The sequence below is a fragment of the Lactuca virosa genome, chromosome 4 (genome assembly GCF_052849685.1).
Source record: "Lactuca virosa cultivar CGN04683 chromosome 4, Lactuca_virosa_CGN04683_v6, whole genome shotgun sequence".
Lineage (NCBI taxonomy): Eukaryota > Viridiplantae > Streptophyta > Magnoliopsida > Asterales > Asteraceae > Lactuca > Lactuca virosa.
Genome location: NC_136429.1, coordinates 133,897,507 through 133,912,237, shown reverse-complemented (window position 1 = coordinate 133,912,237; position 14,731 = coordinate 133,897,507). Strand labels below are relative to the sequence as shown.

Below are 14,731 nucleotides of genomic sequence, written 5' to 3'. Positions count from 1 at the left end.
TTTATAAGCCAAGGGGACAGTGGGAGGCAAATTGACCTTGAAGAACTTCAAGAGTCAAGCGGTGAAGGAACCTCAAATACTATCGACCAACCTGAGGAGGAAACTCCTGTTGAGCCGATAGATGAGTCTGTACCTCCAAGACGTTCCACTAGGGTGAGGAACACACCTAATTTTTATTATGGTTATCACATCACCACTGAAGGTGATACATTTATTAGTGATAGTACACTAATAGATTTGGATGAACCTAATAATTACAGGGAAGCCATGGCAGGCCCTGAGCCTGCTAAATGGAAGGAGGCTATGGACAGCGAGATTCAGTCCATGTATGACAATCAAGTGTGGAACTTGGTTGACAATGTACCAGGTCGTAAGACAGTTGGGTGCAAATGGATCTTCAAGAAGAAGACCGACATGGATGGGAAAGTACACACTTATAAAGCACGACTGGTTGCGAAGGGCTTTACTCAAACTCCGGGAGTTGACTATGATGAGACCTTCTCACCAGTAGCTAAGATTAAGTCTATTAGAGTGTTGTTAGCCATAGCTGCATTTCATGATTATGAAATATGGCAAATGGATGTCAAAACTGCTTTCCTTAATGGGAAGTTGGCTGACTACATGGCTCAGCCAGAGGGTTTTGTTGATCCAAAATACCCTAATAGAGTGTGTAAGCTTGAGAAATCCATTTATGGATTGAAACAAGCGTCTCGCAGATGGAATCTTTGCTTTGATGAGAAGGTCAGAGAGTTTGGCTTCTCTAGGAGTGAGGATGAGTCCTGTGTGTATGTTAGGGCCAGTGGGAGTATAGTCAGCTTTTTGGTGTTGTATGTGGATGACATACTTCTCATAGGAAATGACATCCCAACTTTGCAAGAGGTTAAGTCTTGGCTTGGGAAGTGTTTCGCTATGAAGGACCTTGGGGAAGCTGCCTATATCCTAGGGATAAGGATATTAAGAGACAGGAGTAAGAGACTAATTGGACTTAGTCAGAGTACTTATGTGGATAAGGTACTGAAGAGGTTCAATATGCAAGATTCCAAGAAAGGAGAATTACCAATCCAGAGTAATGCCAAGCTGAGTAAGACTCAAAGTCCGAGTACAGAGGCTGAGATAGCTGAAATAAGTCATATACCATATGCTTCCGTTGTGGGCTCGATCATGTATGCTATGACTTGTACTCGCCCTGATATGGCCTTTGCTTTGAGCATGGTCAGTAGATATCAAGGGAACCCTGGCAAGGCACACTGGACAGCGGTAAAGAACATTCTCAAGTATCTGTGGAGGATTAAGGACTGGGTCCTTACCCTCGGGGGCAGTGATGACTTGAGAGTGGAAGGATATAGTGATGCTACCTTTCAGACTGATAGGGATAATTTCCGCTCTCAGTCAGGCTGGGTCTTTATCCTAAATGGAGGGGCAATTACTTGCAAAAAGTTCCAAGCAGGAGACAGTAGCTGATTCAACTTGTGAATCAGAGTACATAGCAGCAAGCGAGGCAGCAAAAGAGGAGATATGGCTAAAGAACTTCATCGGAGACCTTGGAGTTGTACCAGCTATAAAGGAGCCAATGGAAATTTTCTGTGACAGCGAAAGTGCGGTTGCTTTGGCTAAAGAACCAAGAGATCACTGGAGATCTAGGCACATTGACAGAAAATACCATTTCATCAGACATAGAATAGAAGAAGGACTCCTCGTGGCAAAGAGGGTATCATCAGATGAGAACCCGGCAGATCCCCTCACGAAGGGACTGAGCAGGGTTAAGCATTTACAGCATGCGAGGCGCATTGGGCTGAAGGATGATATTAGTTTCAATAATTAGATTCTTGAAACTTGTAAAATGTAATTGACATTTGATGATAAATAAAATTTGTTATTTATTTATGAGTAAGGTGTTACTATCTTGTGTTGATTGTTTACTATGTTTCAATTTTGCATGTTTTTACTTCCAGAATAATTATGTTATTATTCAAACCATCCACAGTCAGTCAAACTTTGGAAGTAAGTATTGATTTAAGACTGTCATGAATTTGGCTTGTATGATTTGTCTAAAGTGCTTTAGACAATGCAGTGGTTGCTACAACATTCATGAGTACTCATAAGGGCTGAGTATTGGATCCAACCCACGCTCACTTGCATCACGTCATGGAATTTATCTCGAGTGATCGTGAGACGGTAATATCATATGAATCTTCAAACCTAGAGATATGAGTTGTTGACTATGAGTTGGTTATTCATTGATTGTACGAAAACGCATTGGTAACTCGATGTTATAAAACGTGCCTTTATGAATAATTCAACAAGTAGTTAGTACAAGCATATCAGTCGAAGTTTATCTGTTCCTTCTAGAAATAGAAGCGATATCTGGGCCCCTCGATGATTTGGTTTTGACTTATGTACCGGGCCCGGTCAGAACCTAATTGATGTGTTCAATTTAGTTCTATGTCGAAACAAATCAGAGATCGAGAAACAAATGCTGGACAATAAGTAAGACCATGTTCCATGTGTTTGTCCGGCTGACATCATGAGAACAGAGGATTATATGATCACTTATCTTAAATGGCGTATCATCATCACCTCAGTTCCGAGAGACTTTGAAAGAGCTACGATTGCTAGTCGGGTTTTGAAGTCATATTTGCAAATATAGTTATTAGACTTATCCAAGTGGGAGACTGTTGGATATAGTGTCTAAGTCCATAACTTTATTTGGTATGAACTTGACCCGACCCGGCATGGTCCATTTGGGTTGCATGGCATTGCAATACTTGGATAGACTAAATGAGAGAATAAGGCACTTATGATTATTAATATATTATAAGTTCTAATATATTAATAATAGTATTATTTAATTAGTATTGATCAAGTATTAATCTAGTATTAATTTGGTGATCAAAATGAGACTAATTAAATATATAGGGTTGATTATGACAATCATCAATTCTTTTATGGTGGATTAATGATCCATGGTTTATGGGTTTGGTTGTAACCATATGGAGCTCCATGGATAGTCTATGGGAGTTACAAACCCATGGGTTATGAGAAATGAAGAGTCATGACATTTAGGGTTTACATTTGTAACTCCTAATTATGACACACTATAAAAGAAACCCTATAACATGCAAAATGTGCACAAAGGTTTTCTAGAGAGGGCATAACCGATTTTGAGGCTAAGTGACATTCTCTCAAGTTATTCCAAGTTTTGTGGTGTTGTGTGAAGCATTTGAGGCACAACATTTGGGGTGCTAGGCTCACAAAGTCTTGAAGGAATCCAAGCAACAACAAGGTATGTATTTCTACTAGTTTTTATGTTTTATGTAATCCCCATGCCATGCTAGTTAGGAAATAACCTTGAAAAACAAATTTGCATGTATATAGAGAAAACATAGATTCAAGGTTATTAGGGTTGCATGTACACTTAGGAAGTGTTAGAATGCTCAAAACCCATCACTTTCCTCTCTGCATGAGCACACACCCTAGGCCCTGATTGGATGCATCACAATAGACTACGAAGTCTTCCGTCCCTTCGGGCAGGGCCAAGATAGGTGCGTTGCATAGGGCCTGTTTCAAGGTTTGAAACTCAGTGTCTTGCTTAACTCCCCAACTAAAGGTTACACCTTTTTGTGTCAGGGTAGTTAAAGGCTTTGCGATTTTGGAGAAATTCTGAATAAACCGGCGATAATAGCCCGCGAGACCCAAGAATTGCCGGATTTCTGTGGGTGTCTTTGGTGTAGACCAATTCTCAATTGCTTTGATCTTGGAAGGGTCCACGTGTATTCCTTCCTTGCTAATCACGTGTCCAAGGAAATTTACCTTCCTGATCCAGAATTCGCACTTCGAAAATTTTGCGTATAGCTTTTCTACCCTTAATGTTTCCAACACCTGCCTTAAGTGCTGTTTATGATCATTCTCACTCCGCGAATAGACAAGTATATCGTCGATGAACACAATCACGAACTTGTCTAAGAAAGGGCGGCACACCCGATTCATCAGGTCCATGAATACTGCCGGTGCGTTGGTTAGACCAAAGGGCATTACTACAAACTCATAGTGTCCATAGCGAGTTTGGAATGCTGTTTTGGGCACATCATTCTCATGAACCCGCAACTGATGGTATCCTGATCTTAGATCTATCTTCGAAAAATAGCTGGCTCCCTGAAGTTGGTCGAAGAGATCGTCGATTCTGGGTAAGGGATATCGGTTCTTGATGGTAAGCTTGTTCAGCTCTCGGTAGTCGATGCACATCCGGAAGGATCCGTCTTTCTTCTTCACGAATAAGATCGGAGCTCCCCAGGGTGAGGAACTCGGCCTTATGAATCCTTTGCTAATCAGCTCATTGACCTGGCTGGATAGTTCCTGCATTTCAGCTGGCGCTAAACGGTAAGTAGATTTAGCTACATGAGTAGCTCCGGGGATTAAGTCGATACGAAACTCGACTTGGCGCTCGGGAGGGATTCCTGGAAGATCTTCGGGGAAAACCTCAGGAAAGTTACAGACTTCGGGGATGCTCTCGAGGTCTCTAACTTTTTGCGTCTCGTCGACAACATGAGCTAGGAATGCATGGCACTCCTTCCGCAGATACTTCTGAGCTTTGATGCACGAAATGATACGGAGGTTCGAACTGAGTTTATCACCATAAATCATAAGGGTTTCACCAGAGGGAAGATTGAGACGGATAGCCTTCTCGAAGCAAAGAATATCAGCACGATTGGAACTCAACCAATCCATGCCGATAATGACATCGAAGCTCTTGATGGACACATGCATAAGATCGATGGGAAAGGAATAATTGTCTAGGGTAAGAGTACAGCCTATGAATATGTCGTTAGTGCTCTCTTTCTTTCCGCTAGCCATCTTGATGGTAAATGTTTCGGTTAAAGGTTAGGATTTACATTTTATTAGGTGTTTGAATGCATGACTAACAAAACTCCTCTCCGCACCAGAATCGAATAGAATGCATGCATGAGAGTTATCAAGGAGGAACGTACCCGTAACAACGGTAGGATCAGCAACTGCTTCCTCCTGGCCCATCACCAGAACTCTTCCTGTATTGCCACCAGTTGTTTCCTTGGGGCAGTTTCTCCTGAAGTGCCCAGTCTCTCCACATCCATAACAAGTTTGACCAGCGCCCGCTCCCGGAGCCTGGTTGGTTGGTTGAACCGGTGTCTTGCAGTATCGAGTTGTGTGTCCCTTCTTCCCACAGCTGTTGCAATTCAACTCACGGCAGGGCCCGTGATGATGGAAGTTACACTTGTTGCACAGGGGTAGTTTCCCATCATAACCACCGGTAGGAGATTGGGTGGTTGGAACAGCAGTGGGAGCAGCAGGAGGAGCAGTAATAGCATGAACTGCCACTGTTTGTTGTTTCTTGGAGGGCTCCTGCGAAGACTGACCCTTCCGTTTGTTACCAAACTTCTTCTTCTACCCACTGCTTTCCTTTTGTGGCTCGGAAACAGCTGCAACCTCATCCAGATCGATTCCATGATTGATCAGAGTCTGTGCCAGATCCTTGGCGCTTTCAAAAGTAATCGGTCTAGCAGCCAAAACATTCCTTTTTGTTGGTTGTGTCAGTCCCCAGATGTACCTTTCGATTTTCTTGCTTTCCGGGGTGACCATTCCCGGACAGAGGAGAGCCAGATCATAGAATCTAGCGGTGTAGGCAGCGATGTCGGAACCCTTCATCTTCAAGTTCCAGAGTTCGTGCTCCAACTTTTGCACTTCGCCCCTCGGGCAGTACTCCGCGAGCATGAGCTCCTTCAGTCTTTCCCAACCCGTGGCATTAGCCACTGGCAGGGTTAGGGTTTTGACTCGACCATTCCACCAGGTCAAGGCTCTGTCGGTGAAGGTGCAGGCGGCGAACTTCACCTTGTTTGCTTCAGAACAGATGCAAATTTTGAAGATGGATTCGATCTTCTCGAACCATCGAGTCAGGGCGATGACACCTTCATTTCCGTCGAAGGACTTGGGTTTTGCAGTCATGAAGTCCTTGTAGGAACATTCTTTTTGATGTCCCTGACTTCCATCTTGTCTCTGAGGGTCGGTTCCACCTCCAGCCCCACCAGCATTCACTTGTGCCATTGCTGCAGTCACGGCAGCTGTAACTGCTGCCTGGAACATGACGAGATCGAACTGAGGGGGTGGTAGTGGTGGCGGAGTGTCGTCGTTCCTTCTGATGGGTCTTGGTCGGGGAGACATCTTGTTCTAGAAATCAATCAAGAAGAAGAGGATGGTAAGTCCTCGAGATATATATAAAACAAAATATATCTCATCCTGATAATAAAAGTATACTACCGAGCGATAAGCACAGAAAGGTTACTAACGCAAGTAAGTTATCGCTTAAGGAAGAAGAGGTAGCAACGCTTAGAGTGAATCTGTATACTGAGTTTGGCTCTAGCTAAAATACTCCTATAGTATTTTATGTATAATGATTTTGGTAAGTTTTTAGGCCTGCTGTAATACCACAGTCACTCCCAAGCACATGTTGGTCATGTCTCGACTGAATATAGTTGATCAGGCTATATTCACCCTAGACATGATTACATAACTGCCCAGGTTTAACCGTAGTGTTCCAGCATCCAAATACTTTTGTTCTGTTCTACTAGCGACACGAATTTTGTTATGTATGCATGCTCGTATACTTTTTATAAAAAAAATATTTTATATTTTGAAAGTATACTTTTAGCGTAGAGCACTTAGGCCCCTTAGTGTTTATAGTTGTATACCACGTAAGGTTCTGTATACTAGTTCGCTATAAACAAGGGCTCTAATACCAATCTGTCACACCCCAAAACCAGAATGGCGGAAACGTTCTGGGGTGGAGGACGTCATGTGTAGCATCACAACCAATGAATAATAGCAATCATAGCAACACAACCATTACAGTGAATAAAAATGTTTACATCAGTTTGAAAATTTGTCTGAAACTTTGTTTGAATTACATCCAATAGCTTTGTATAGTAAAAACATAAAACTCTTATTGCTCCAGTTCCTCAAAAATCCAGCAAGTACCTGTTTACTGATTTCCTGAGAATACAAGCAGTTTGAAAGAGTATCAGCATAAAGCTGGTGAGTTCATAAGCGGTGGTTTGTAATGAAAATCGTTGATGAGTTCGTAAAAGTGTTTTGCATTGTTTCAAAAAAATCTGATATTTTATTTAGTGAAGATGTAGTGTTCTCAATTCTGTATGAAATCGTGATTGTTTGTTACTGAAAACTGTGGTGATGCGCGAAAGTAATACTTCATGTGACTAGAAAATGCTAATCACTATGTATAAGTATTTCGTACGTGAAACCATTGTATGTTCAGTTCTGTTTGTAAACTCTGAAAGTTTTCCAGTTGTAGTGTGTATTAGTTCTATTTAGCGTAAATAAAACTGTTGAAGAGTGTCAAGTAGTAAACTAAAGGTGATTTATACATATTGTGAGTTGTATAACCATGCTTGATATGACTAGAGACCTTTCCAACGTTCTTCAGGGGTCGAGTTAAATGACATTTGTCACCCTAGGCATGCCTGCCCAACTGTAGCTAACAGTCCAGGTGTGGGATTGTCAGTCCAGAATAGATCTATTCACAAATCTCACGCTCTCCCTCCAGGAGACTCTGGTTATACTATGATAGGATTTATCCCTGTACACCTAAGGGTACAGTAGTGAAGTAGCGCCTCACAGTATCGTACAATCTAGTTTACATGTAGTGTAGTAGCGTTCTACCGTAGTGAAAATCCGTATTTATACCGTTTGTAGTGAAAATTTTAGTTATGAATACCATGAATAAGTAGCGATGTAATTTGTAAACTGTTTCTGTCTTAGTGCACATGTTCAGTAGTGAAAGTTTATGTGCTTGTTATGTTTAGAAAATCCCAAACTATACCGATTATAGTTTGCATGTAAAACGTAGCGAATAGCGTGTCCGGAAAAACTATGAAATTTTAGTGAAAACGTCCCTTATGCTCAGCATAGTACAAAAGGGATTTAAAGTATGAGATTTGCATAAGTTTTGTGTATATTCTTGAAAACATTTATGTTTAGCTTGTATTCCCCCCCCCCCCCATGAAAACATTAAAAATACAGAAAATGTGGGGGTATGAACTCACAGTTGTTGCGTGAAAGCGCTGACTGAAATGAAGATCGTCGAGTTGTTGCACGTGACACTTAACGGAATCCTATTATCAAATAAATATGTATATGTATCTAAATTAGCGATTTCGTTAGATAAAGTGTTAGAGGAACACTTGTGTTCGGTTGAGGAATGTTACCGGGACTTGATCGAATCGAGGAAAGTGGGTTTTCAGCCAAAAGCACCACTTAGAAAGGTGTTTACGGCCGTAAACAAGAGTTTACGGTCGACTGGTAGTTTACGGTTTCTGAAGGCTTGGTGAGTTTACGGCCGTAAACTCAAGAACAGGGTTTACGGTCTTTGAAGATGGACCGTAAACTCAAGAACAACGGTGCTGATTTCGAAGAGATAAGTGCTTCAGACGTTCCAAAATGACTCCAAACGGTGTTTCTCGATGTTTCCCGAAGTTTGAAGGTGTTTTTAGGTGTTTACGGTCAAGGTTCTTAGAGAGAGAAGGAGAGAGTTTTCGGCCAGAAGTGTTCAAATGAAGGTGGAGGTCTCGTATTTATAGGGGTTTTGTGGTCGGTGGTGGGGTCCACTCTTTACTCGGGTTTACGGCCGTAAACGGGTTTACGGCCGTAACCCTACTTAGGCCGGAATTGTTTGATTTTTCGAGATTTTCGGGTTTCCGCGCGATTTTTGGTTCCAACTCGTAAATAATTTAATTTTATATAACTAGATTATTTTCTAAACCAAGAAGTTTGACGGAAAAGTTAATGAATTCGAAATTTTATTAACGGAAATCGTGTAACGGAAACGGACAAAAATTTCGGGTTGTCACACCTTCGCCCTTGGTCTAGGGAAATGAACGTATATGAAGGGAGGATTTTAAAAAAGATTTATTGAAATGCGAGTTTGAGTAGCTCTTTAAAAACCTAGCTTATAAACTTGTTTGTAAGATATTTTTTGACATTGCGAAAATAACAATTAAAAATAAAAAGTCGAATTGTGACGTGTCAAAAAGAACCTCCGTATGTCATCTTTGTCATACTAGTTTTTAGCAAGCCTTTCACAATAATATTCGTTAAAAATGAACAAAAATAACAAAGTTTATCAATATTGGTAAAACTCAGTCGAAGTTTAAAGTTCCAAATAATCGAACATGCATCTTCATATGGTTTGATAATCCAAAATAATACCTCCAATGTATGGAGCCAATACTATGTAAATGAGAATCAATAATAATTAGTAAAAATATTGATATTAAGACAACATCACCAAGATTTTTTTAGAAAGCCCAAAGCATGAAGACCATGGGCAGAGTAAATTAATCATCAAGAGATTCAAAAATCATATATGATATTTACGGTCCAAAGAAAATGGAGAAATACAAGCGTTTAAGGCCTGATTTTGATGGAATCGAATTTTAAGTGAAAAATGGTCTTAAATCCCTGTGACTGCCTATAACGCAAATTGGAAGGTCGTGATGATGTCGTGCCGATGAGATTGTGGAATGTGGATCACACGAGGAAGCCACACAGTATATCTATCTGGAGGAGTCTTTCTGTTCAGTTCAGCGAAATTGGGCGCTTGATTGAAATCGTGTGGCTGTCTTATCGCAGAAGAAATGTAGTATTAACTATATACAAAAAGATGTGAAATAAACACCAGTTTTGAACACTTGTGAGATCGATGTAGAAAGTTTGAAGTATGTGATTTTGAGCACCTTATAATAGTACATTAATAAAGGAAGGTGGCATATGGATATATAGATAAAAAAATTTGAATGATGTTCTTCATTGCTATGTTAATAGTCAAAATAGTGATGGTTATCGTACAATTTGGAGACTGCTTTACAAATACTTATGTTTCATGGTGGTTTCTACTGTACAAAATTATGTATATGTTATTAAATACAATGCAAAATTCTGGGTCATAATGAGCAGATCTGGCCAGATGCAAGTTGAATGAAGACATCCTCACGACATGGAATTGTGAGGCCACCCATTGGATGATCATAACCAAATTCTTCCTCTGATTGACGTAGCAGATCTTGGAATGAAGGCTGGTCTAATAACGATAAAGGAACAACAAATCGTATTTTTTCTTGATCACCAACATAAACTGCAAATTGTCCTTTGGGGATGATGTCTACCGATGATGATGATGAGCGGATTCCATTGGAGAATGATCGACATAGAACTTTTTTGGCCTGAATGATTCGAGGCATACGAATGGCCATTTTTATATGAAGGCTACGGTCTCTTTCTTCTGAAAGGATTTCTTTTATGTGAAAGATGTTGTGATGGATTTTGGTAGGAGTTGTGCTTCATATCAGCCCAATTGTATCCATTTTATAGGTCTATGAAGATTTCAATGAAGATCAAATAATAGTAAGGAATTTCAAAGAAGAGATGGTGACACATTCTACCAAAAAGAAAAATCACATGGTTTTGTCTTCCAACTTGTTATTGGCCCCAACGAATTATATATGTACAATGAAGTATGCCACAAAATTTCAGTAATGCTGAGTGGCCAAGCTTGAGCTACACTATGGGCCCATGTACAAGTGAGTCTTATGGACACACATCATTATTTCTCACATGGCCATGTTTGTAAAAAATATCAGAAGGTTAGGCATCTTTTTTTCAAGTGCAACAAGTCCACAATTTCAGGTCCTGAAATCAACAAAACATCCAAAAAAAAATCAATGCTCATATCTAATCTGATATATGAATTAAACACATAGTATGCACTTAAATATTTTGCTTTTCCCTCCTGAAGAAAATCAGATATATATCTTCTGAAGGTTGTTCTGTTATCAATGATCGATTCAAAAGGATCCGCTATTTGACTTTAACTGATAGCCGATTGGCTGTTTGCTTTCCGTAACTCTGATATCAACTAATAAAGTGACCCATTGTGTTTTTATATTATTCATTTATTGATTACAAGCAGTAACTTGTGATGTTGAAAACTTGATATATATAGGTCCATGTATTGTGGGGTCTTTCTAACTATTTTGGTAGGTTGTCAGTGATTGCCATGTTGCTTGAGTAATTAAGATTTGTAGCGGAATAAATCTCTTGGGAAGAAAGTAGGATGTGATGATGTTTAGGATGTTCCAAGAGGGGTCTCTGCTGGAATTCTTTTGTGATTATAATATTTGAAACTCAATGCCTTGCCTTTTTCCTTAGTTTTCATGATATCTATACAAGAGTTGTAGCTAGACTTTATATTGAAACCTTCCTAATTAGTAATATGGTCATGATCTAATACAAATATGCCTAATAGTTTGCCATCAGAAAAAGCTAAGTACCATGGTATTCGCAATATGAGTTCCTTTCTTTAAACTTCCGAGCTTCCTCAAAAAAGACATTACAATGCCCTTTACAAAGTCGTTCCCTTGAGTTAATACACTAACATGTGAGATCCTACCATGAATTTTTATCTAACTATTGATCATTGGTCATCGGCCGATTTCTCTTCACCAATCAGTCCCTATCATAACAGGTTAGAGGAAAAGAACAATAACTGATAGCTCTTGGGTAGGTGGTGTTATAGAAACAACTGATCCAGGCCTTAAGGCTATAGTATATGGAGAAAGATGTGGCATACACACTTTTTTTGAACAGATTGAAAATACAAGCTAAAGAACAAAAGTAAGTACGTGGTTCTGGTGGGCTTAGAGGACATTGATAAAGAAAGCCCTAATGGCATAGACATAAACACCATAAGTTGAACTATGCTCGTCATTAATGTATTAATGCTGAAACTAAATTTTGTTATCATACAATTAATTTGGAAACCACATTACTCCCTCTGATTTACAAGTAATTAATCATCATGGTGATTTTGACTGTACAAAACTGTTAGCAAACACGATGCATGCCAAGCTCTTCATCATAACGAGCTAAGGCGGCAGGCAACATCAATGAACACTTCCTCACGACACGGAATTGTGAGGCCGCCCATTGGATGATCAAATCCAAATTCTTCCTCTGCTTGATGTAGCAAGTCTTGGAACGAAGGCTGGTTTAATAATGATAAAGGAACACCAAATCGTCTTTTCTCTTGATTACCAACATAAACTGCAAAATGTCCTTTAGGGATGATTTCTGTAGATGACCATGGACGGCTTCCGTTGGACAATGATCGACCAAGAACTTTCTTTGCTTGAATGATCCGAGGCATACGAATAGCCATGTATATATGAAGGGTAAGGTCACTTAATTTGTTTTGGTAAAGAAATGCAATATGAAAGGATTTCGTTTTTGTGACAGGTGCTGTGGAGAGTTGTGCTTGATATCTGAACAATTGGATGCATTATATAGGTGTAAGAAGATTTCAATAAGATTGGATAATAGTAGGAATTTTAGCGAAGAGATTGTGACACATTCTAGCAAAATGCAAGATCACATGGTTTTGTCTTCCAATTTGTTATTGGACCCAAAGGATTAGACGTTGAATGAAGTATGGCACATATTTTCTGCAATGTAAGCGGAAAAGAGTGAGCAAAACTATGGCCCATATGTATATTTTCACATGGCTATGTTTCATTAAAAATCGTAACATTTTGCATCTTTATAATTAATTTATTTTTTGAAGTACAACCATTCCACCATTTTAGGTGGTGAAGTGGTTAACACTATCAAAAATGAAAAGGGATCAAATGTAATTAGGAATATTAATAAACCACCTACTAATATGCTTTTGAAGAAAATGTTCCACTCTAACTAAATGGGAATCGAGAGTGTCATTGGATGTATTTATGGGGAATTTGGCCATTCAAGAAGAAAATGTTGTTTCTTTCATCTAACCTGAAAAAGGAAGAGTTGTTTGAACGTGGTTTATTTTTATATTTTTTATTTCTTGTAGATGCTGAACAGAAAGAAAATGTTAATCTTAATTTGGTAGCTTGGGTTAAAAATCTTGTTATCTCTCAAAACTCCATGTAACTATTATAGCTGGCATATTTGTTAGCCCATTTCGGTATGTATATATATGTACTTATACATACCCGGCCCATTAATGTTGACATACGGCTTATGTATGTTTTACAAGTATATATTCTTTTTCTTTAATGAGAATTGGGACAGGTTTTTCCTGATTATCTCACTTCAGCCTCCAATCCATATCTTCTCCTTTTCTTCTTGTTAGTCTTCATTCTCGGTACAACCATAGTCACCACCTTCTCTTCTCACCGATGTCTTGAACTTTTTGAGACCGACCGCATCATGTTTAGCGTCGTTGATCATCTCTTGACCATCCCGACAGAACCCCACAGAGCAATGAAAAAAATTGACTCTCTTCTCATGTTTTAGATTTATGCTGAAAGACAGGAAAAGTCTTCATATTGAGACCGTGAACGTTTTGATATTGAAAAATCCCAAAATTTTGATTTTCTCTTTCTCAATATACCAACTTGCACTTTAGTCGATCGATGTTGACTTTGGTACCTTTTGACGAAAGACGTTCTAATTGATATCCCAATTTGGTTTCCCTCTCGACTCTTTCATTATGAGGTTATTATATCATAGTTATTAATTTTTTGGCTTTCAAACCAACTGTGTGGGCAAGAAGTATCCAACCTTCGATTTGCATAGCTATAAGTTCGAAATTTCAATGGTTTTTGAAACAATTTATAATATCCAAATAAAAACTCTTTGAGATTGTTATTATTATTATTTTTTTAAGATTCTATTTACAGTGTGGTTGAATTAAAGTTTTTGTCCCATTTTTTTCTTTTATTTTTAACTTTGTGACTTCCCTAATTGATAAAGTTGCTAGAAATTTTCGGTGTTTGTCAATAAAATTATAAAAATGTTTGAATTAATATTGGCATTTTAGCAAATAACCTTATATTTTAATACAAGTATACCTTTTAACCGATTGATGTGGATTCAAATAAGATTATTTACCATTTCATTCGTTGATGTTGTTATGTTGTGAATCTTTCTTTCGTTCTTAACTTTTGATGTTTATGTGGTGTGAATCGATTTTTTGTTATCTTGTTGTATCTCAAATTGTTCTTTTGAAAACTACAATAGCTTGCCAAGGAAGATGCTTATAGGATAACACAAGAGCCCTTCATCATCTATAATTACCGGTTTGGAAAACTTTGTGTTTAGAAACTTTTGCTCTTAAATTGTCTTTCCTTTTTAATTCATAAAGACACAATAAATGTGCTTGATTATGTCATGATTAATTCAATTTGGTTACCATCATATGTTAAACATATGTAAATGGTGTTTAATTTAAGTAATTGAATATATTGGTGATTAAATATAGTTACATTTATATATTGTTGTTTGAAAAAAAATATTAATTTATACATCTATTATGTTGACAATTTGATATTTATCATCATTCCCAATTATACAGGTAAAATCATCATCTACTTATATCCAGACAGTTGAATAAGTTAATAAGACAGTTGAATAAGTTAATAAAATAGACATTCTTAATGTATATGACACTTTATCCACACTCGTTTGTGAGAGTTCAAACCTTAAAAATGGCATATGCATTTTGGATTGTGTCTTTTTTTTTTGAATTTTCTTTTATTATAAAGTTGTCTTGCTCTTTTATTGAAAAAAAAATTATTAATGTGTTGGGTCTGTCATAAGGTACAAACATAGGGGCTTTTTTTCTTATCTTGCTCTAGGCATGGAATAC

At 38.4% G+C, this 14,731-nt stretch overlaps 2 protein-coding genes across 2 annotated transcripts; both read right to left on the bottom strand.

Moving 5' to 3' along the window:
* Positions 1 to 9,824: 9,824 nt before the first annotated feature.
* LOC145168498 (auxin-induced protein 15A-like) lies at positions 9,825 to 10,386 on the bottom strand. Its single transcript, XM_079087295.1, has one exon. The coding sequence runs from the start codon at positions 10,293 to 10,295 to the stop codon at positions 9,987 to 9,989; it is 309 nt and encodes a 102-aa protein (XP_078943421.1). The 5' UTR covers positions 10,296 to 10,386; the 3' UTR covers positions 9,825 to 9,986.
* A 1,445-nt stretch (positions 10,387 to 11,831) lies between these two features.
* On the bottom strand, positions 11,832 to 12,336 carry LOC145168496 (auxin-responsive protein SAUR23-like). Its single transcript, XM_079087293.1, has one exon. The coding sequence runs from the start codon at positions 12,257 to 12,259 to the stop codon at positions 11,957 to 11,959; it is 303 nt and encodes a 100-aa protein (XP_078943419.1). The 5' UTR covers positions 12,260 to 12,336; the 3' UTR covers positions 11,832 to 11,956.
* Between the last annotated feature and the right edge of the window lie 2,395 nt (positions 12,337 to 14,731).

Excerpts from the sequence above, each read along its gene's own strand:
- LOC145168498 (XM_079087295.1), bottom strand. The coding sequence starts at position 10,295 with ATGGCCATTCGTATGCCTCGAATCATTCAGGCCAAAAAAGTTCTATGT.
- LOC145168496 (XM_079087293.1), bottom strand. The coding sequence starts at position 12,259 with ATGGCTATTCGTATGCCTCGGATCATTCAAGCAAAGAAAGTTCTTGGT.